We start from the raw sequence: 23,144 nt of genomic DNA, 5'->3' as shown, positions 1-23,144 counted from the left end.
GACTACACTGTCCGTCCATTCACTTCCTCAGGTGTATATTGGCTCTGCTCCTTCCTCCATTCACTCTCTTCACATTTCTCTACTTACATCTGTACGACAAGCCTCGTTTGGCAGACAAAATAACACATCTCTCCCCAGAAAGAACAAACCAGAAGACACATGCCAAAAGCAACCCAAAAGGCTGTTGCCGTGGGTTCAAGACAGGGTAACAGCTGCTCTCCCCAGTGCACGCTTAGTTGTTTCAACTTAGAAAAAAACCAGGCTTTTTCCTTCTTTCCCCAAGACCAGCTTTTCAACCATTTAGAAAACTGCTATGTTGGCACAGAACTTTCTAACAAAGGGTAAATTTCAACTCAACTTCTTCCGAGACAAGTCGTATTGACACCAACAAGCCTATGTCCTTCATATATCAAGGAGAGTATGTACTGCCTTACCCTCCTACCTGGTAACGCCTAACTGAAAGAAAGGCTCCCCACTGTGGAGACTTCTACTTGCATCTGAAAGAAGTTGAGGTCAAGGTGTATTTCTCTGATTAAACAAGTACCTATTCAAGTTAAATAGCAGCCACCAGCACAATCTACTAGCAAAACAGTTGGAAAAACTGTGTGTACTCACATATCGAAGTCTAACTGCTGCCAGTAGCTATAGGAGGTGCAATAAAACTAGAGTCGTGTCGTTTCTGCAGCCAAACTATACTTCACAGCTCTGTTCCCAGAGGCCTCTGCTAAGGAACGCAGCCACCAGCTTTGCTACAACCAGAAGGAAGCTGCCTGCGAGGGCAGTCTCTACACCTGGGCTCAGCTAGGAATTGGTATGCTGCCCAGCTCCTTGTAAAGCACTTACACCTGGGAGCCAGGGCATGTAAGAGAGGGATGCTTGCTTCTGAGCACCCCTCAGCTATCTAGTGATTAGCAGCAAGAGAAGAGGCTGAGTCCATCCAACTAGAGAAAGACAGAAGCAAGTTAATGACATTTTACCCCCTGACTACTTCCATACAGGCTTCTGTCAGCCCCTTCCTGCAGTAATTCCCAAGCTTAAATTTTACAAGTTCCAGGGGGTGTGTTAGTTTGCAGAAGCGCGTGACCCATGAGGGGACCATGGAGTTTTTCTCTACCAGAGAAGCCACCGCATCATCCCGAATGCTGGGACAGGGAGGTTACATCGTACCCTCCCTGCCAAGAACACGGTAACGCTCGGCGTTTCCTGTGAAGTGCAAAGAGAGGCTGGCAGGGGAGTTCTACAAGTGCACAACAAGCTTTCTTCATCATGTGGAAAGTCACTTCCATAAAGTGGTACTGAAGTACGAACACATTTCCAGAAATCCACAAATGTCTTAGTAAATCACTGTTGCTTTAAGAGGCTCAGGATTTTCCTCTCATTTATGTTGTACCACCCTCTCCCCTCTTTGTAGCAAAGCGTTTTAGCACGTGTCAATCCCTCAAGTCAGAAAGTAGTTTAGCATTAAATTTGTGCTCAAGGAACCAAAAAATCCAGGATTAACAGGTTTTCCCCTCTCCTTTCATTCTGCTTACATGTTTCCAGTGACCCATTTTACCCAGCCTTGAGGGCTGAAGGGGCTCTGCAACCAGATTTCTCCTAATTGTTAGTATTTCAACACATACGCAACCCTGAGCTTGTTTTTCCCTGGCCATGGTAAAGAGGATGCAGATTGCAAAAGAGGTGGTTTCTCACTATTCCAGCCACTTTGTGGCAGGCTACCCCGAACAGCCCTACAGTAATGGGGTAAGAAACAGAGGTAGAGTTCAGATAGCTGATTAAGACTGACATTAAGTACTGAAAAAATTCAAACTGCCCTTGTTACTTCCTTTATTTTTCTTGAAGCCTAATTCCCTGAGAAAGCTAATGAAACCACAGGATAAAACATATGACTTCCAGGAGATTATTTTTTTTTCCAAGCCTCAAAAGGCTTTGTTTTTCTTAGTACAGATAACACTCACGCCTAAGAAAACTTTAGGAAGTCCTTGATAGGAAAGCCCTACCGTAGGATTAGTCACATTCACAGTCACCTACTCCATCTGCTAGGCTCGGATCACATAACATTCCTTCTCGGTGCAATAGCCCAGTTAAATGCACTGCCTGGGTTTAAAAAAAAAATCCCCTTGTAGTCTGCACGTAGAGGCTTGTCAAGCCTCAAGTGCCCTGCAGGCTGCACTTTAAAAACTTCTGTCCTAGATGATTTATCTGTCGGGTAGATTCTTTTTCCCCCCGGCTCTCCCTATTGGTAGGTTGTTTTCATCTGTGGAAGTTTCATTTCTGCTGATGCTAATGAAGTTGAACCCTAGGAGAAGAGTCTGAATTCCATCAAGCCCTCCATCTCCCTAGAGAGCCAGTGTGAAGTCAGCTAAGAAATCGTTTCCCTCAACATCGATTATCTTCCTACAGTTTCTTTTCTAACATGCTTCTCTACACCAAAGCATTTCCCTGCCATTTCCCATCAATGGCACACAGAAGAAAAGGCTACCATTTCCCTAAATCTTTCTTCCCTCTCTGCATTTCCACCCAGCTTTCCTTCAAATTAGCCCCCACCATTTAAAAATTAGACAGCCATGGCCCCCTTTTTATAGGATAATCTGCAGCTTCCTCTTCTAAATTTAAACAAATGGGATGGCCGAGTGACTTCTCTTTGCCCCATCCTCCCCAAACAGGCTATTTGATAGACTAGTGACAGCTGTCGCTCAGCACTTCTTCCCTATATAACCACTGGCCCTGCAGGTTTGCCTCTCTATCTCCCCACAGAAACGGCTTCTTTACTCTTACCAGTCTAGCACAAAGCATAAGCAAATGGAGAATTTCTGTGTCTCAGCTGGAGCACGTTGTGCTTCACTAAGAGGGCATCGCAGGCATCCTTTGGCCAGCTCTTAGCCTGCAGAACACTTGCCTATCTATGCTGTTTCAAAATGAGGAGGACTGATTTGGGCGAGTATCAGCGTGAGATTACACCAAAACGCCTGTCCCCTGAAAGGGAGTGACCCTGCACTCGTTGCTCAGGTTGCGAGCTGAGATGATTTTGCTGGTGTCGATGGTGCTGAGCAACACACATGCAAAGGGAATGTGAGCATTTTGTGGTGGCATTGTCATCCGCTCCTGTGAAGACAGGCCAGCCCACAACACACCTGGCAAGGTGGCAGGCAAGGGTGAAGGAGTCAAGCCATCTATGCAAGCCGAAGGGAGGTTTGAGTGGGGTGTGGACATAAACTTGGAAGCAGGGAGGAAAAGAAAGGCCTCCGATCTTTATAACACACTCTGAATAAGGGATCAGCTTGGTTTTGTAAAACAGCTGCGTCTGAATTATCAAGTGTGCTTGAAAGAAAGGGTGTGATAGGCACCCAGCTACACCAGATTGCATCTTTCCCAGCTGTCAGCAGCAATTTCACTGGAAGACAGTAAACGAAGAGCCCCAGAGAAAGACAACAATTCCTCTGCAAGGCTGGGCGCAGGCACCGCTGGCTGTGCCAGACACAGTACATTCTGCTTGCTTACATCCTTTTGTGGCTAAGGGAGTAATGGTGTCCTGTGGGGTTACACCTGCTGCTGCAAATTTATCTGCTACAGGTGAGCAAGGGCATGTTAACCAGCAATGACCTATTGCATCAATCGACTTAATACTATAAAGTCATCCTCAGAGGTTGGATTTCTGTCCAAATCTTTCTCATGGAAACAGCCCAATAACTTAACCATGATGCGTGCTGGTATTTTGCCATTAGCAAGCGACCACATAAATAGTACCCTTTGCTGCTTTTTTTGCCATACAGGAACCTGTCCTTCAAGAGTTCCCCAATTCCAGGAAGGTAAAAAACCCACCAAGTTCCTGTTCCCACCTCACTTTTGTTTCTCTTCATTTGGCAAGATGAAAGCACTGCTGCCCTTAACAACTTCAAGCATTCTGAGAGTTTCAGTCCACTGGCAGGAACATAAATTGTCCTGACTTTTTACCCAGAGGTGCATGGCAATGCTCTCAGGAGGCACAAGTCAGCAATCATGGTTAGGTACCTTTCCGAACACGTACCAAGAAGATTTGCGTGCCTTACTTATGCTACAAATGGGAGAAGCGGCAGCCCACGGTCTGGGTTTTCCCATCCTATACAGGCTGCTATAAACCATAACAAGCCTGCTGCTTAAGAAAGACCTTACCTGCTGGAGGCCAGGGAAGGCAATAGCGAGCTAAGGAAGAAATACTATACTGGACCCAACTATGAAAAATATTACAGCTGAGGTGAAAGGAAAGTGAAAACAAACCGCTTGCTAGTACTCTGCTATTAGGATACAGCAGGATGTGTTGCCACGCAGAACGTCTTCCTTCACAAAGCTAACCATCTCAGCCCTAAGTACAGAGCTGGAGACCAGGCTTTAGGCTGTTCCATAGGGGTCTTAACTGGGCTTGTGTGGCTCAAGTTAGCGTTTTGCTAGATCAGGATTTTGGGAACAAAATGCTAGCATAATGGATGGTTACATGGAGCAAACCGCAACAGCTTCATGGTGTGGGGACCCATGTTTCAAGGAGGGGCTTGCCTGCATGTCAAATCGGAGACAAATCACCAGTCAACCCTTCATCCTTCAAATTCTTTTTATATGCTTACCAAAATAGCTTATTTTCAGTCCTTTAATGAGAGAGTCTTATCTTCAGAATCTGACATTCCTTCTCTGGCCTTGGTAGGGCATGGGAAATGGCTTCTTCTAATCCCCCACTGTCTGGAAATTGTGTTGTAGCTTAGTTCCTCCTCCCTTCACATATAAACAAAACAATGAGCATCGCTAGCCCGCTCTAAAAATGCTTGTGACTGAAGATAAAAATGGTAAAATATTCTCCCGCTTACACCTTGTAATCTTGGCTTATATCCATCTGCCGAAAACTTCCTCTTCAGACGCTAGGTCTGGCCAATTACTCCTGGCTCCACCTACTGTGGGGTATTTCCGCTTCTGAAATGGAAATTAAAAGACTGGCCCAGTCTCAAAGTGCAGATCTGAATTTCAGACTTCCTGAAGTTTGGGAGTATTATGACTTCGTTTTAATTCAGTCCACAGTAACACAGGACAATTTTGCTTGCTTGCTTGTTTTAAAAAACCTGTTACTAAGATAAGAACTTACTCAAGCAAGCATTTGCAAAACTCAGGTGTTGATTAGGTATTTTATATCCAATGTTTTCCCTCTGGCATAACCCTAGGATGTGCAAGACCTGAGTTTTGGAGCTCATGAATCTCTTCCACTCCTTCAGAAAGTAGTGGCAGATGGAGGTGTTCAGCTACTGGGAAAAACCACCTCCTCTGCACATAGGTGGAAGAATGCTGCTCCTGTTTCGCATCCAAAGAGCCTCCGTAGATCTTTTCCTCTAGGAACTTGAGCAGCCCTACTTGAGCCGGATTCTTCAAGGAGTTACATGTAACACATTGCATCGTGTTGAAGGAACAGCCTCTCCTTCAATAGCAAATTCTACCATCACAGCCCAGCCCATGTTACTGTCAGAGGAGACAGGCAGGCTGCCAGCCCGAGTTAGGTGCTTATGGGATCTGAATAAGGTGGACCAGCAGCCCAAGCACAGACTGGCTGTGCTCTAGACTTGAGATTTATCATGAATGTGTTACAAGAATTTTTGCAAAAGCAAATTGCTGTAGCTGCCTACCTCCCCTCCTTCAGGTGCTCCAAAAATAGCAGATCCTGGGTATCCTTGAGCGATAGCAAAACCACAAGGACTAATCCAGTCCTATCACTATTTTGTAGCCAATATGACACTACAAGAGCCTGACACACGCACTACCACCAGAAGCAGTAGCCCGGGGATGTGTAGCTTCTTTCATACAGAACTAGCCGCCTTCCAAACGACCAGGCCAAATTTTGTGTGCAGATGTGCGGGGATTCCCAACGAGGCGGGAAAGTGGCTTTACTCAGCTTGGTAAATTTCCATAGCACAAAACACACTTCTCAAAAGACAGCCTCTTGAGGTCAGGTTTGAAGCACGGACAAGAGGAAGTACCAAAAAGCATGTGCTGCTGTTAGCTACTTGAAAAAAGACTTTGATCTCCAGAGCTGGCAACCTAACACCTCCAAGAAGCAATACATTGCACAAAGCATTTTATTTTCTTTTTACATGATCTGAGGCACACAGGACATCAGTTGAAGGGTAAGTACCAGGTACAGAGCACTGTCACCTACTAGTGCTTATTAAAAGAGCTATTTCCCGCTCACAGGTCAAGAAGTATGTTAAAAGATATAAACTGATCACAGAGCAGCAACATCAAGCCACGGCTAGCACAGACCTAAATGCCCCACAAGCCACATCATCTAAAAGATTGGCCTGGGAATATCTTAAGAAAGCAATAACATAAAAGCTTGAACCCCAGTGAAGCAGAAAATGATTTATCACCAGAGCCAGCATGGCTTTAACCCTCTGAGGACTGAAAACTATATAGAAACAGAGTTCAGCCCTGTGACTTCAGGTGGTTGTTTTTTTTAATAGAAGAATCACAGGGGCATTCAGACAGCAGGCTTCTATGGCAACTGCGGTCAGAGCCCATTCAACAGAGTAGGAGAGTTAGCAAATTCCCCATTACACAAAGTCTCTTTCCAACAACTGTGGCACTACAAAAAAATTGCCAGATAAACACTGATTAACCTGTACATCAGTATAACCAGCACAGTGTAAATAGGACTTCATTTAACAGTCAAGCCTTTAGCTGCTTTCTGTAGAAATCCAAAGCCACCCTAATCTTTTTATTGAGAATTACATGCCGGTTACATGTTGGCCTCTAGAGCATCCCATATTAAATGCAAACCCCTCATCAGCTTCCTTGCAACTCTGTCTGAGTGCAATGGAAATGCATTTGAGGGGCGCATTTCTAATGGAGGCAGGGTTAGGTGTGTAAAGGTGTGACCTTGAAGAAAGCCCTCAGCGGCATCAGCGAGGACAGCAGGGCACAGGTTCGTGCTGAGCATGTGGTGAAAGTCCAGCCTTGCAAAAGTTTAACCAAGACACTTGGGCCCATTTAGACACAAACACAGCTCAGTATTTGTGTTTGAAGAACAGTGCTCTAAGGCGGCTGGCTGAAGATACCGCCCAGGGCAGTCAGATGAATTCTACAAAAAGGAAGGTGGAAGGGCTTTGTCTGTCTCATCTTCCAATGTTAAAAGGGAAAAGAAAGAAAGATTGAGAGATTTTACAGATCAGTGTTCTGTAGTTGGGAGAGGGAGAACATTGTCCCTGCCTGTAGAGCAACCTGCTACTCTGAAAGTGATGGTAAGAAATGGCAAAAAGCAGCAGTAAGTGACCTTGGTTCCCCCTCAGGGTATACCTGCAAAACCAGCTCAGGCGCCTCTTTGTGGGTTGCAGCATAGATTTACCCTTGTTCCTGCCACAGTCCAACTTTTCTAATGCTAGCATGAGTCTCCACAAACTCCCAAGGCAGCTTTGAGGCTTCCATCTCATTCCAACGGCACTTTGAAATACTGGCTATTGAGATCTCTCTCGAGACTGCTGATTTGCAGAGAGAGGCTTTCCACACTGCTCATGTCCTCTGTATATTCACACTGGTGGCTCATGCTTCTCCTTGCCTCTCCTGGTACTCCAACACAGTGCTCTTGGGGCTGCAGCCACTCCCCGCTCTTCCCTTCTGGCCCAGAGACGTGTTGATTGCTTTTAAACAGCAGGACATGTCTGTAGAACTGCACACATCCAGCTGTCTCAGCAACTAAAGGTGCCCCCTAAAGGAAATAAGATCATCCTAAAGGAACTAATAGGACACAGCTGAGCCATTTGCAGTTCACTGTCTTGGACAGACATAGTCTCTTTCTGGAGAGACCAGAGAGAGGGATCCAAAGTGGTACATTCAGGAAGAGAGATGATATCCTAAAGAAATGTTTTCTAAACCGAGACACTGAATAGCAGCATTCTACACAGAGGCAGCTGGTCCCACTTCCTGCGTAATACCATCTAATGCCCCAAACTTGCATTTGTGGACACGTGTTTACTGCATGTGCAGCTGCCAGCGGCCTATCTGATGGGTGAAGTAGGAATAAAAAGGCCCCCCTCTTTCTACAGTACCATCCTCTGATCATCAGACAGGTTAATTGCCTGCTTTTTCTTCAACTACACATCTAAGATTTTTTTTTTTTCCCCGCTCTGTAACTAACTATGGCCTGGCAAGATGAAAGCTTATCAACAAATATCCTGGGCCAAATCCCCTACTGAGTGAAAGCGGTGTGCTGCACCCTGAGGACGATGTTATCATAAAACCTAGTTAAGCTGGGCAGCAGGCTTGGCACTGTTAAACCTACAGTCAGCTGTTTTCATTTTGCTCTCTCATGTCCTAATGTCCTAGGAGTGCTGAAACAGTCCCTGGGGAAGAAAGGAAGCAGGGGACAAAAACCAGCACTAACCCCAGCTCCTGATGTCTTTGGCAGCCGAATCCAGAGCTGGCGGCTCTGGGCCAGTGAGTATGAATGTCCATCCAGACAGATTTTGCCTCAAGGACCACCTTGCTGGGGGAGCCGAAAGGTAGAAGAGGCAAACACTGGAGAATGTGCAGTGACATGTAACCAGGAGCTGTGGACTAAAAGCTCTGATGCCAAATCAATCCGGACAAGAAAATCTGAAGGATTACTCGAGTGTAGGTGCTCAGGAGCTAAGTGTTGCTGCCAGGTTCTTGAAGAAAGCAGAGGAGCAGAAGCACCGTCGCAGAGATTAGACACCAATGGAAGTTAAAGCCGCTGTTACTCCCCTGGCAGGAATTGGTCTATATTCGTCCTGGAGATCTGAGAAAACTGCTAAACTACCACCACAGGTAATGTCTTGTTTATTAAATCAACTAGTAGACAAGAGGATAAGAAACCAGACATGATTAAAGCCAGAACAGCCCTTAATTACAGTGATCTTTTGTATTTACCTGTACTCAGAGATATCTGGCGAGACTGCTACATGCAAATGGAACTACGATACACTACGTTTACATCAAGTAAGTAAACGGTACTTGGTTCACTGCAGTAACATGCCAAGCACACAGAAAGAGACAGGGAGAGATTATCAATCTCATTTTGCAAATGGGACAACAATTAGCTAAACTTCTGTAGGATGGGACAGCAGCTACTCAAAAGTCACACTGACAACCCAAGACAAAGCTAGGAGTCCAGCCCATACCATCTTTATGCCAGTCAAACACCTTAACCAACCTTGCCAGTCTGTAGGAAACCACATACCCTTAACAGCAATGGATGACAGCAAAGACGGGCCCTTTTCTATAAAGCCATGGCCACAGGCTTAGGAAACTTACCTGCAAGCAGTGACTGCATCAGTACGGAACTGGTCTATAAATGAAGAAGTTACGAGCAAGATCCAACACTTAGCACAGTACTCCTTCTTCTTGTTCCCTGTTCCTTCTTATGAGTGCAAAAATGTATAGCTGCTGAGTGGAAAGACAAATCCAACCCCCGCACGTCTAAAACCCTCCTCTAAAAAACCAAAATAATCCTATAGGTTGCCAAAGGAAAAAAAAAAAAAAAAAGAACTGTTCCTGTTAGAAACTTGTGGAAGATCACCAGGATTCAACCATTTTCTGCACTGACTCACTGCAAACCAGAAAGCCCCAGTGCTGTGCTCATCACTGGAAGAGCTGTCTTTTGCACGGACCCTTGTCTTTGCTATCAGCTCCTGAAGCAAACCATGTGGAAGGTGAGTGGAACTGCATTTCCCCCCTCTTGGATATTTAAGGCACAGTACACACTTTAAGAAGAGTCCATAGGCTGCCTAGAATGCCTCAGTCTGGACTGGTTACCCCAAACCCAGCCTTAATACCAGGCAATGGGAACGTAAGATCAAAGAAGATTTTTAGTACAGTCACAATATTAATACTACAGCTACCTTGTTCGGAAAAAGTTGGAGAAAAGAAAACTACTAATTTCTAACCATACTTTTGAGCAAATCCATGCAATGTGCCCTGTTCATTCAGATAATAAGATCTCAGGGCCAAGACCCTCTGACAGAAGCCATCCCTCATGCCAAACGTTCACACCAGGGCTTATTTTCAGAGACCATTCCCCCATTTAACACACCTTGGGCAAAGGCATCTCCCATCCAAACGATAAACATAGCTGAGCGCTAGGCAGCTATTGTGTAACTGTGAACAAACGTTTGACGCACTATAGGACCGTGCATTGCGCTCTGCTTGGCATGATAAGGTGCACGTTTTTTTACATTGAAACAGAAATCCATGTTTTCATAAGCCTTAAGAGCCTCACAGTGCACGGGCATACAGATCAGAGGAGCATGCGCTGTCACCATCACTTGCTTGATGTTAAAGCAAACAACACCCTGAGAACCAATGTGGAATTAGAGAGTTTGGGGTGCAAGACTAATTCCTAACTTGGGCTTGTAAGAACACTACAACAGCTATTCCCACGGCAATGGTAGGCTGCGGAGGTAACCGACCGATATACACAACCTGATTACAGAACAAAACCAAATTCCTTCAACGGAGCCACACTTGATTTCACAACTGATCCAAGTAGCTTGTGTTGCATTTACACAGTTGAGTATGTGGCTCTTCCTGATTGCCTGGACAGGATAAAGGTGGCAGGATTACATCTAATGGAACAATAAAAGCTTAGAAAAGCAAAAGGCATCAGACAGATGATTTCTGGATCCACCGGACAGTGCCTCTGGTGAGACGACTCTGCCGAATTTGGTAAGTGGCATTCCAAGAGGAGGTGGTCTCGGCCTCACGAGCAACAAAAAGTTGCTTCTTACAGCCTGGTTTGAGCAAGGGACAGCACCCAGCTGCCACAGGAGCACTGAGCATCAGCCGGGACCTGCGATGTCCCTTGCTCTCCTGATAGAGCGAGGGAGGAGCACATTACTTAGCTCTTTGTCACAGAACAGCTTTCCCCTCGGATTTGTCTGACACTGTGCCAATGACTTGGGCAAGGAGTTGGCATGTAAACGGCACCTAGCTTCTGCTCATCTGCAGCAAACCATTACACTACCGGCCTTTGCTTTTGTAACCTCGCAGGACAGCAAGACAAAACCAGGGATCACCTCAAGTCCTTTTGTTCCCTAACATCGTTAATAACTGAACTCTGGATGAAAGACTTCATAGATCCCTGGCTCAAGTCACTGTACATGAGAAGGCTCTTATTTAGACCATAATAATGTTTTCCAAAGTTCCTTGGAGACCTGCAATTATAAATTCAACCCTAACCTTTGAAACTTTTTACCCACAGCATACAGAAAAAGCATACAGGCCATTGCAAAGTAAACAAGAGATGTTGCATTTCCACCGTTGCGTAACTTGCACAACAGCAACTCTCTCTAGCTTGGTCCACATATTCTCATGTAACACACAGCGGGCGAAGCGCTCTGTGCACACACACGGCTGTTAAAATAAACCAGTACCCTTCAAGGCACAGCACAGGACCATCCCAACAAACAGAAGGTATCTGTACTTAGAAAATGCTGAACACCTCCCACAGCAACTGGGGCAGACGGAGGATATTATCAACTGGTTATAATGCTGGTCCTGCCACGCTAGCAAAGGCAACACTACATTTGAGTGTGAATCCCTGCCTGGGGACATCTTCATACAGGAGCACTGAAATGCCCCGGTGGGAAGAAACAGGCAGCCTAGCTCCGCTCCCCCCAAAGCCTGCAAGCCCTGCTTTCTCATGGACCCTGCAGTTCTCTGTTCTCAGCTGGTTTTTCCCTGACAATTGGGAACTACCCTAAGGAGCTATTCCTATCTTTGTTCTACCGAGGGTGAACAAAGGAAGCAAGAGATTCAGAAACACACAGCATGTCAAGGAGGAAGCATGTGATGGAGAAAGGAGTTGCATTTGCCTTTCTAGGTCCAGGACAATTTCTCACCATAGGCTAGTTCTCCCATTGACTTCACTGGGTGGGAATGAAGCCAGCACAGAGTGCTCTGGAAATCCCATCACGAATCCTTCCTTCATTTAGATGTTTTAATAGTATTCACATCTTCTCTGATGAAGACGTACTTACTGCAGCCAAAAAAACCAAACAACCCACCAGCTCTCTTTGAAGGAGAAATGAAATGCTTCATTAATTCAAAAACTGTTGAGATTGCAAATCAGGAACAGAACATACAGGTCTAGAGGCAAGATTACTAATAATTCATGAGCAAAATGCTATGTTTATGCAACGCTAAGGATGAGATTTTAATTGCTTATTACTCTAATTGATTTCATTCAGTTGTTATGGCAACTTTCTCCCTTTAGTATATGCACTACACTAAACGCTTACAGGCTTAAGCCATGAATTAAGGCTATGACACACCACAGTTGTAATACGTATTTTAAGATAAATAATACTGGTTATCTGCTCATATGATACTCAGTAGGCAGAGACCATAGTTAGAGCTAACACCTTCTAGTATCACGTTTTAATATTACATGCAGTTTCCCTCAGCTGTCCCAACTGATGACTTCCATGCTTATCTCCACCACTAACTATTCTTGGTTTACATTACTTGGCACTCACTTGAGCAAAAACAGTGGCCATTTTGTCAAGCAGCTCGTAAGTAATGGCAGTTTTGTCAGCACATATGTTAGACATTATCTCATCCATATCCTGACTCTTTTCCAGAAAAGCTTTTACACAACAGGATTTCAGAGCAAGAACTCAAAACCTGACAGTCGAGACCTGAAGTCAAAACCATGCCTTTTCTTGTTTAGAAGAAGGTTAAACACGAACACCCAGCACAGGCTTTGCTCAGCTATACTTACACAGCCAGCTCCTATTGATCTCTCCTGCCCAGTCTCTCCCCCAGCAATGATGGAACTGCCGCTCACATGTAAACATATCCACTAACTTGTGCACAGCGAAAGGGACCTTGCTCTCCAAGCACGTACACTAGCAAAGGACATTTTGCTGGTCCCTGGAGTACATCCTTAAAATCTCCTGTGAGTGATCTGTCTCACATGCATCAAGTTTTTAGGGAGCTGAAGACGGCAGCTGTGAATTAAATATCGTTTGGAAAAGGAAACAGACATTTTTTCCCCTCATTGAAGGCCGTATGCTATGTACGTTGAACTGGAAACTGCAGAAGCTGGTTTCTGGTCTTGCCCCAGTATCTACCGATTCACATTTCGCTGAGCTTCAAAGCCCTGACCAGTAACTGGTATCACACGAGTAAGGCATCACTTATTAGTCTGGCCCCTTCACAAGCAAGCAACGAAATGGTGTGAGGTTGTGAGGCAGTGCCGTCTTTTAGATCAACTGTTTCCTTTAGCATATGGTTCAGCCCTTCACGCTACAGTCCAGCGCAGAGCCTGGTCTAAGCACTGACCAACAGAAACACACTCCTTATTCCACCAGGAAAAAAATGGGGAGCTGTTCAAGACCAGGGCCTGGACACACCAACTGATTTATGCTCAAAGATTTTATTGCTCTGTGTCACTTGGTAAGTAATCAAGTGGTGAAGGAGTTAAGTTTCCTGTTTAAAAGGCCATTGCATTAATTATGGAATGACAATTCACGAGGAACAGAAGCTGTTCCGCTACTGATCTCTTGCGGCCCAGTTCAGTCGCAGGAGAGCAGGGAAGCAGTGCGATAATATCTCAGATCCTCTCAAAAACCAGGGCTCATCTACACTGACGTGAACCTTCAGCTCTACACTTTATATAGGTGGGCCAACATGCTGTCTCAAAGGCACAGGGAGTAACATCCCAGAGCTCGTACAGAAACCGTACAGCTAGGAGCTGTCCCAGGGGATGTCTTTCCTACAGAAACATTGCCTTTCAGCCCCCTCATCCCCACCCAAACCAGTCTTACTGACAAAGCAGTTACGAAAATGAGCATATGTTTAAACTCTTGAGACTGCAAGCTTTCCAAGCTTCACCTCACGGTACAAGAAAGCCCAAAACAGCATTTAAAAACCATGCATAGCTCTGCTGTTAAAAACAAGCCAACCACCAAAAGCCCCATTCTTTGAACCAAGCCAGGCAAACCTCCTTTGAGGGATACACAGCCATCTGACCCGGCAAAATCAAAGCTGAGCCTAAATTATCAAACCACAGAAGTAAACCTGACAACCTTCTTGAAAGCAAATTTCTTTTCATGCTGGGACAAACTTGAAAGGGGCTAAGCGGTACACCTCAAGCGCTATTAAACAGAGTAATCTCACAAGCTGTTAGTAAACCCAGGGACATTGCCCGTGGCTTCCCACCTTCGGAGCAGCCCACCTACACAGCACACGCATTACCTGCCAACTCCCAAGCGAGGTGGTTGCTGCACCGAAGCAACCCAAGTGGGCACCTTTGAAGTAGAAACTGCATATCTTTGCTGCTATAGCTTTCATGTTGAAAGCAGTCACAACATACAGCAGAGAAGCCATTGCTCTTAAAACATTACCGTGTGTGTGTTTTGAAGATGAACAGTTCCATCACATAACTGACTTTCAGTGGTACGTGTGAGATCGGACAGAAGGGAATTTCATACATAATTTAAGATTATCAAGTGTCCACCCCTCATCTGTTGTACGTGGGAAGTGAGAAGCCTTGTAGTGTCTTTCTGTATTTAAAAAGAGTAGCAATGAAGGCCATAAAGAAAAAAAGCGAGGATTAGTTTAACAGTAGCAGTGGTTCCATTTGTCCCACACATGCTCCCTGCTAATGAGCGACAGCACTCACTGTCAGCCTCACAGCACCCTATTTTCTCCCAGCCCCCGCTTACACATAATACCCCCATATTGGAACATCTGAGGCAGCACCTTCCTTCACAGCAGCAGCGGCCAGAGCTGCAAGACAGGCTGGCCTGGCAGAGCACCTTTGTGCTTTTTCATTCCATCCCTTGCACAAGATAAAAAAATAACAAGAGGAGGGAAGATCTGCATCAAGCTACAAGGTGCAATAGGTCTATCGCAATGCTTACAGTCATATCAGCAAGTAACTGAGCTCAGGTCCTGGCTCCTTTCAGTCTTTCTACGGCTGGGAACATCTTTCCAGCAAGAGATTTACAGCCCCTTACTCCTGAACTTTTGCAACACAGGTACCATTTGGCAATACTTTGGCAAAATGGGCAGGATGAGGCAAACAAGAAACGAGCTCAAATTTGCCTTTGAGGAGCTCCTGTAGGTGTTCGGATTGCCAAAGTGCAGACACATTCCAAGACCAGGTTTCCCTCAGGAGACTGAGAACAGCAGCAACCACAAACCCGGCAAAACCCAGCAGGCTCTGCCTGTAATGACCCCTAACTGAACCACTAGTGGGAGCTCCCATCTGCCAGATGTGCAAAGGCGCCATTCACAACGCTCACCCCAGCACGACAGAGCCCAGCTGCAGCTGGGCGATAAGCAGAGGATGCCTCCCCACAAGCTTCTAAAATTGATTGGAGCAAAACTGAGAAGAGATTCACATCCAGTAGCAAGCCGTTCAGATGTCTCTCTTCCTCTGCAAACTCCTTACACCAGAACTTCTGGGGAACCTGGAACACAGCTGCAGCGCCATACAAGCTACACAGCAAAAAATAAAACCAAGCAAGCCAAAAGCTTCAAGTAACCAACCGTAACTCACACCAGGTAACAAACACAGCACTTGGTTTATTTTTCTTCTCAAACGAAACAAGACTCAGTAGGTTCGTTACCTGTAACCAAAGCACTCTACTTCAGAAGCGAGCTTCTGGGTGCAGAGACTTGCAGTAAGAAGCCTTCGCAGGCAGAGTATTCGTATCATACAGAGTACACAATAAATTACTATCTACATGCAACATAACTACAAAAAGTTACATATAACGTAAAAAAATACAGTATTTTCTGCTTTTTTTTGTTTTAAATTTTTTCTGTACATTTTTTCATTTACATTTTTATATACATTTTTGTAAACTTTTTGTATTTTTATAAAACTGAAATCACGTAACAGTTATGAACTTACGGCACCGCTCTTACCATTCTAAAACAACGCTTGCATCTACAGAACAGCCTTTAGCTTGTTTGCTCCTTCATTTCTACTTTGGCACCACACTTCACACCATTGTTCCGAGCTAATTAGTCCACTTGCTACCTAGCCACGTTCTCAATACGGAGAAACGCAATTGTACTTCAGTTTGTGCTTCAATAGAAGAAGTACAGAAAAAAAAAAACATTACATTAACTACTTCATCAACATCACATTTACCTGATATTACTGCATAATATCAACTTTTCCTGCACTAACTGCTTTACATAAGCATGCAAACAAGTCTGATTATGACTCAATCAATAACATGAATATACTGGAAAAACAACTACAGGGGTTAAATACTAAAAGGAATGTAGACTTATCAAGATTTACCATGTTAATAAGTCTAAGCTAATAGTATGGATTGACATGTTAACAGTTAAGATTTTAAACACACTGAAGTATACAATGTGAATTTCAGTGTAAAAACTTCTCTATTAAAGAAAATATGAAATCACTCCCTGCCACACACTTTTCACTAAAGGATAGTATCAACCAGTACTGACTGGAAACCTTCTTGCCATGCATACTCCTGTGGTGAAACAAGGATTTCTGACATTTATAAAAACTAAGCTTTAAAAAAAATCTACTTGAGTACGCAACTATCTTGCTGAGAAGGAGCGCAGCCTGTAAAGCGTTAAAGCAGTTTCAGTATTTGGCCCATTTGACAGTGCATCATTCCAGCCTGAACATTCCACATAACCTTACTCAGCCAATTTGATCTAATCCCAAAATTCTAAAGGGTGGAGGTACCCTCGAGAAGACTCTAGTCCAACCTCCTGCTCACAGCAGGGTCAACACTGAACTCAAACCCAGCTCGGGGTTTTGTCACATTGAATCCCAAGAACCTCCCAGGACAAAGACTGCAGAGCCCTTCTTGGTCCACTCCCATGCTAGACTGTCCCCACGGAGAAAACCTCTCCAATTAACTGAGAACTTCAAATTCCAGTTTAATGAAAGCCAATTGTTCTTGCTCCATGCTTCTCAGTCCAGACCCTGAAATCATCTCCTCAGCCACCTGCTCTTAGATATGGAAAGGCTGCTGTTCGATCCCATTTTACACTCCCAAAGCCCGCTTGGCCAGGCTGTATGAGCTCACTGCGCTTAGCCTCTCCTCACAGGTCCTGCGCCCCATATCACTTAACCATCTTGGCAGCTTCTTGTTGGACTTGCATAAGTTGATCAACATCTTGTGCAAAACTGGACACTGATCCAAATGAGAATGAATGCCACGGGAATAAAAAAAAACTGCTTCCCTCAATCGATCGGCTACGCTCCTGTTAACAGAGCCCAGTACGCTGCCAGCCTTCACTGCTGCCAGGGCACACTGCTCATGTGTTTAGCTGCTAACCATTTTGGACCACCAGGTACAGAACTACATTTATGCTTGTTGACAACAGAACTACAAGCAAACTTTTCTGCCGAACTGGGGACCTGAATAGCATTTTCTTTCTTCCTTAAAATTACAACAACAAAAAACCAAGGCAGGCATTCAAAGCATTGATATACCAGAGCAATTCTCGCCTTAATACAGTTTACATATTACCACCTCATTTATTATTGCCAAAAGACTCAATGGTGCATTAAAAATCTCAGCCTAATACAATCATGACCGACAGCTAAGAGTTTGCCACTTTGTTTTAGGTTTGAGTTCAAAGAAGAAGGTGCCTTCCAGATCACTTGGAGGAGAACTGCTAAGGCTTTCTTCTCCACTGCTCATATCTTCACAGGAGTCTTCACTAGAAGAAACAGCAGGAAAGGTAATTTAAACAAAGCACCACCCCTTGAAAGCAGCGAAGTACTCCTCGCTCCTGTTTTCTTGCAAGCTGTTCTGTTCCTAGTTTAACACACCCCAGATCTAAACACTTCTCAGCACTAAGGCTTAAATCATACCAAGGTACAATTCCCTTTCTCCTAACGTCTAAAAACCTCAAGCCAGTGTTCCAGATACCACATGTAAGTTACTTTGGAAAACTTAAATGCTTTGTAAACCTCCCCGCCTTAAAAAACAAAGGAATGCCTCCCTCCACCCTGCAAAGCACTTGTACTTTCTCAACACCACAATGACAGTTCCCCATTTTTTTTTCCATCTGTTTAGGATACATTTTTAAGTCCATCAGCATTTTCAATCTGGCAATTTTTTTCCCCAAGTAGTACTGAATAAGCCTAGTTATACAGAGTTGCCATTAACACTTTCACAAAATGAGAATTCCCAAATTAACCACCTGGTATAAGTTCTACCAACCTCTCCCTCTCATTAAAACATCCACCCTCTGGTATCGTTGGCAACTCAGGAACACTGTAGTAACTGTTTTGTAGATTCTGGGCTGTACGTCTCGAAACAATCCAAACCAGCTTTTTATGATCAGGCTTGCAACATTCAGGGGAAGAATAATCTGCTAGGCATTTCGAGACCAGCTCCCTCCAGTAAAGCAGGTCACTATCACTGATCTGAAAAGCAAAAAAAAAACCCAAAACCTATTTAGTCTCACAGGCTAGAGATGTCCCCTCCCTCCATTTTACCTTCTCAGGAAAGGCTTGAAAAGGTATCAGTCAAGACACAACTGAGCCATAACTGTGATACCTTTGTCAAAGTTGGGCTGCTAGAAATATCCCCATTCAAGTTTGAGTTGACAGCTTGCCTGTCAGTTGCTGTTAACCTTTTCATTATCACTTCCAAAGGAAAAATGAAACCAAGATTACTCCATTTTAAATAGAATGATCTCATACTTTAAGGAACTACTTCCAACCCTCAAGAAACTGAGTTAGTTCCATTTGACCCTAAGAGTGAAAAGCTTGTTTTAGAACATCAACTGATACAGTACGCAGCTAGAAGCTATATATCCTACTGTAAGTTTGTCAGGCAAAAAGAATAACCAGCCCAGCAGTCATTTGTAGTCGTATGAACCGACTGGAAGTTTCTCTAGAACACAGAGCTAGCACTGTACAAGTTAAATCAGCTGCTTGTTAAAGCATGTATCTTGTAGGCATTAGGTCAGCATTTCTTCTGATTTTATACATTTAAGCTAGTTTTTAAAACCGTAATCCTTTAGCTTGTCAGGCAGCTGCCATAACGTGCCAGTGCGAAATGACTACCTAAGCAGCACGTTTTTTGCATCTGGCATTCCACCAACAAAACCAGGTTGGTTACAAGAGCTGCAGACAGATTCTTAAAGACCCATTTCATTGCTTATTTCAACTGATGCCAAACAGTACCTGTAAATATTGTACACTGACAGCAGGGGTCCCTTAAATGTAACATGGTACATCATTAACCGCACCAGTCCCAACAACTGCAAAAACAGTCCACAGAAAATATTTACCTTAGAATGCTTTTGAACACGCAGAAGGATCTCAAACAGCTCAACAGATTTCAACGTCTGAACTTCTAGTGTGAGAAGGCACAAGGCCAAGACAGACGGCTAGAAGGACAAAAAAACACCCCTCAACATGACATGAATGAAAATCTACTCAGAAGTCAAAGCAAGTTACTTTTACTTACTTTTGCTTTAGAGAAGACTAGGCGACAGTTGCAAGCTTTCAGCTGTGCTTCCAATTTGTCAAGATTCAATACTTCTTTCCTGTAAGACACCCAAAAAGAAGCAGCATTTGTATCCACAAGCATTCACTGTCCAGAGGCAAAAACTAAGGAGCTGCCCCCTCTACAGCCAGTGCTGTAATCATTTAAGAGGCAAATGAAGAGCAAAAGGGCTTAGCAAACAGAGATCACCACCACTGCGGTGCTCTACTCACCGTTCTGAGGTATGACCGAGTACAATAGTACGGTACAAGTGCAAGAAGGTTAAGGCAGTAGTAGCTTTAAATTCAAAGTGCAACTTTTCTGAAATTATCTTTTCCATCCGTTTCAGGTCGGACACAGTGCATTTACATTGGCTGATCCGGATGATCTCATGAGCAGATGGAATATTGCATTCTTCTTCGACTACTCGGGCAGCCAGTTGGAAACAACAGACTCCAATGCAGGATAAATGCTTCGGTTTCACCTAAAAGTAAGACAAATCACCATGAATACTCCCCCCCTCCATAAACATTATCAAAGATCAACACCAACAGCTCACCCAGCCTAGGTGAGCTGTTGGGAATATTTGCAGTTCAATAGAAAGAGATTTGCTTATCTCAACCAGACCTGTCACCTATCATAACTAGTTTCAGTGAAACAGCTGGCAGAGCCAACAAAGCATGATCAATCTGCCATAGCCAAGTCAGAGAAGCGAAGTTAAACAGCGGAGCACCCTCTGTTGAAGCTGTTCCACATCACCACACAACAAATAAATTGCAGTGAGAACTGTAATACCCAGCTTCTCCAACCAGCAGTGCTCACTTACCCTCATTTAAAACCTATACAAATCCAGCCCGAGGCTGTTCTAGGCAGTCCTATCCCACCACAGCGTGCCCTACCTCTGCTGTTCTCCCCCATGTACCAACACAACATTTTGTGCAACCTCAAAGGCAATCAGACCAGAGGAGTGATGCAACTTCAGTTTTTCCTGCCAACTTAGTAATGGGGAACTGGTTTACGTTCAAATTACCTGCCATCAAGCAACAAAAATGCAAAAAAAACATCCAGGAAATTCTAATTTTGGTATTAGTTTCAGCACTAAGCTAAGGTTTAACACAGTACCTAGAAACAGTCTGTAACACAAATTGTTTTGCTTCTTCTTAACTCCTCCTTTCTTAACCTTTTACATCTACATGGAGAAGGCTACAGACTTATAGAGGAAATAAGCCATGGTGCTACTTGCCTTTAGAGGTAAAACCAGGCCAAAATAGAAAATAATCAATAAATCACATGAATGTAAACTCACCTTTCACGCAAGAACCATACCAAACCTCAAATTTACCCAGAAGGACTTCAGAAACGTTGTTAGCATAGAATGAGTAAAGAGCCACAATTACATCCTAGATGACAACCTTCCCCTTTTTATCAGACAAGAGTGTTCACAGGAAGCTCAAATGTTTCCAGCTGACACTATAGTTAGGTCCTCTCCCCCAAAATACCTTCATAAGAGCCAAGAATCTGTCCAGGATGTTAACAGCCAAAACAAATGTTTCAGTTGCAAAACCAAAAAAGTTGGTCAGACTCCAAAGATCTTCCACCTTGGCATTCCTTTGTCTCGGACACAAGGTATTCTCATTCTACGGCAAGAGAAGCAAAGTCGGAATTATTCAGTGGCAGCAGTGATGATCACTCCCTATGTCAGTCAGATCACAGAGAAGCAATTATTTTCTTCTGTATATACTCCATTTCTCATCACTTAAAACATTAATTTAGATACTCAAGCCTCAAAAACACCCCCTCCAAGGTACACTGACTACATTCAGATCCTGAGTCTCACTGGCGCAACATCCAGCACAACCATCTTTCGAAGTACAGGCTTGTTATTTTTAGAGAATAGTTACCAAGCGTATGTATACACAGCAACTCCTGACCTCACGGAAACAGATATGACCAAACTCCACTTATTCTCTTCTCTGCCTCCATGTCAATATTTAAGCAACAACAGTTCTGCAGACTGATTTCAGACACTTTTTGTTAAACATTAAAGGCTTTTCTGAGAAACTCACAAGCATCCAACGGAATGTAAGGAAATGTTTGTTTCGTTTATTTTTTTGCTGTTAAGCACTGAGTGGTTCTAGGTTCATCTCCCCAGACCTTGCTCATTAAACGCTGGTCATTTCCCCATTATTTGTTAGTTGCCTACGTGACACCCCGGCTTCCCTGCAGCACTACAACACAGTGGTAAAAGGCTCTCGAGATTGAAACAATACACTTCCCTTAGTTCTGCGTTCTCTCGAAGTTTAAACGGTATTAAAAGCCTAAATATTTTACTTGCCCTGTAGGCCATAGTTTTTTGATTACGTAGTTTACGTTAATAAGTACAGATTGAGTTAAAACAAAAGGCAAGCGGTGTTTACAGAGGAAAGCATTAACTTTCCGAAGTTAACGCACTAGCTCGGAGGTTTTTAGCACCCCTATTTCCTGCCCCGGGGAGGCTGCCTCCTGCCTCCCGCCGCGCCCGCCCCGGCCCCGCTCCCCGGTCCCCCCTCACCTCGGCGGTCCTCTCGATGAGGCTGAGCCCCTTCTCGCGGGGCTGAAACCGCCCCTCCTGCTCCAGGTGGAGATTCAGCTGCTTGAAAAGCCACAGCACCTCGCTGCTCATCTTCTCCCCTGCCTCCGGATCCTTTACCTTCACGGCAGACACACATCGTTAACAGCTAAACGCCCCTCGGCCGCCGCCTTCCTCCCCACCAGCACCGGGGAGGCGAACAAAGGGACCCGACAGGACGCCTCAAGGAAGGGGGCAGCCAGCGCTACCGGCACACTCACCGGGGGCGGTGGTGAGGGGGCACCGGGCCCCCCCCCGCGGCCCTCACCGCTCGGTTCCTCCGCGGCGGCGAGGGGGAGGCGAGCCCGGCTCCCCTCACCGCAGGGACGCGGGTCGGCTCCGCCGCTGGCCCCGCATCCAGGCAGGGCCGCCTGCGCCCCCGCCCGCAGCGGGCCCCGCTCGCCACCCCCGGGGAGTCACGGCGATGCCCGCGGCAGCGGCACCGTCTCCGGTCGCCACCGCCGCCGCCCCAACCCCGCATCAAAATGGAGACGGCGCGGCCCCGCCCCCTTGTTTTTGTTCTGGCGGCCGGCAGATGGCCCCGCGCGGAGCGCTCCCCGCTAGGTCCGGCCGGTAAGGCGCCGCGGTGAAGTAAAATAGTCCGCTTCCATCCGCGCACCCCAAGGGTGCCCCGAGAGGGCCCAAAAGACACGGCACGACGCGACCATCCAGCGACACTCCTGTTCGGCGGGAAGCTGGAGGGAAGCGCCCTCGTCCGCAAGGAATGCTATGCCACGGCGGACGGACACAGGGAGGAGCCGCACTACTCCTTTAAAAGGACCCAAGCGCTGAGCCTCGGCGGTGGCTCAGCCGTTTTAAAAAGTCCGCCCAAACCCTCCCTCGCCCTGATTGGTCCGCGTTCCCCAGCCACTGATTGGTCGGCGGCGCGGCTTCCCCCGCCCCTTCCCCACCCCGGGCGGGGTGGGGAGGAGGGTGTTGTTTACCGGCAGCGATTGGCCGCCGAGAGGGAATGAGTCTCTTCGGATTGGCTGGCCCAGTTCTACCTCTGCCCCGCCCACAGCTGCGAGCCGTAGCAACCGTGACAGGGCCCTGAGAGGGGC

The 23,144-nt window shown here is 45.5% G+C and overlaps 2 protein-coding genes across 4 annotated transcripts in view; both read right to left on the bottom strand.

The window, feature by feature from the left end:
• Positions 1 to 12,825, bottom strand: part of LOC142055959 (alveolar macrophage chemotactic factor-like) — a 37,391-nt gene extending 24,566 nt beyond the window's left edge. The window contains exons 1-2 of one of the 3 annotated variants that reach the window (XM_075090036.1): positions 12,746 to 12,787; positions 11,865 to 12,036 (exon numbers count right to left, since the gene is read on the bottom strand). In XM_075090036.1, the coding sequence (XP_074946137.1) occupies positions 11,865 to 11,883 (19 nt within the window). In that variant the 5' untranslated portion in view covers positions 11,884 to 12,036; positions 12,746 to 12,787. Of the gene's footprint in view, positions 1 to 8,389; positions 8,515 to 11,864; positions 12,037 to 12,745 lie in introns of those variants that run through there. The other 2 variants (XM_075090035.1, XM_075090037.1) reach the window with 2 other exon arrangements.
• Positions 12,826 to 15,538: 2,713 nt separating this feature from the next.
• On the bottom strand, positions 15,539 to 22,880 carry CCNG2 (cyclin G2). The gene is made up of 8 exons (XM_075090031.1): positions 22,305 to 22,880; positions 22,027 to 22,164; positions 20,975 to 21,112; positions 19,709 to 19,959; positions 19,458 to 19,536; positions 19,279 to 19,377; positions 18,201 to 18,406; positions 15,539 to 17,694 (listed from the first exon to the last, which is right to left on the bottom strand). Exons 2-8 carry the CDS (start codon positions 22,135 to 22,137, stop codon positions 17,562 to 17,564), a joined length of 1,017 nt encoding a protein of 338 aa, XP_074946132.1. The 5' UTR covers positions 22,138 to 22,164; positions 22,305 to 22,880; the 3' UTR covers positions 15,539 to 17,561.
• Between the last annotated feature and the right edge of the window lie 264 nt (positions 22,881 to 23,144).

This window comes from Phalacrocorax aristotelis, chromosome 4 (genome assembly GCF_949628215.1).
Source record: "Phalacrocorax aristotelis chromosome 4, bGulAri2.1, whole genome shotgun sequence".
NCBI lineage: Eukaryota > Metazoa > Chordata > Aves > Suliformes > Phalacrocoracidae > Phalacrocorax > Phalacrocorax aristotelis.
The sequence above is the reverse complement of the archived record's forward strand: the minus strand, read 5'-3'. Positions and strand labels throughout refer to the sequence as shown.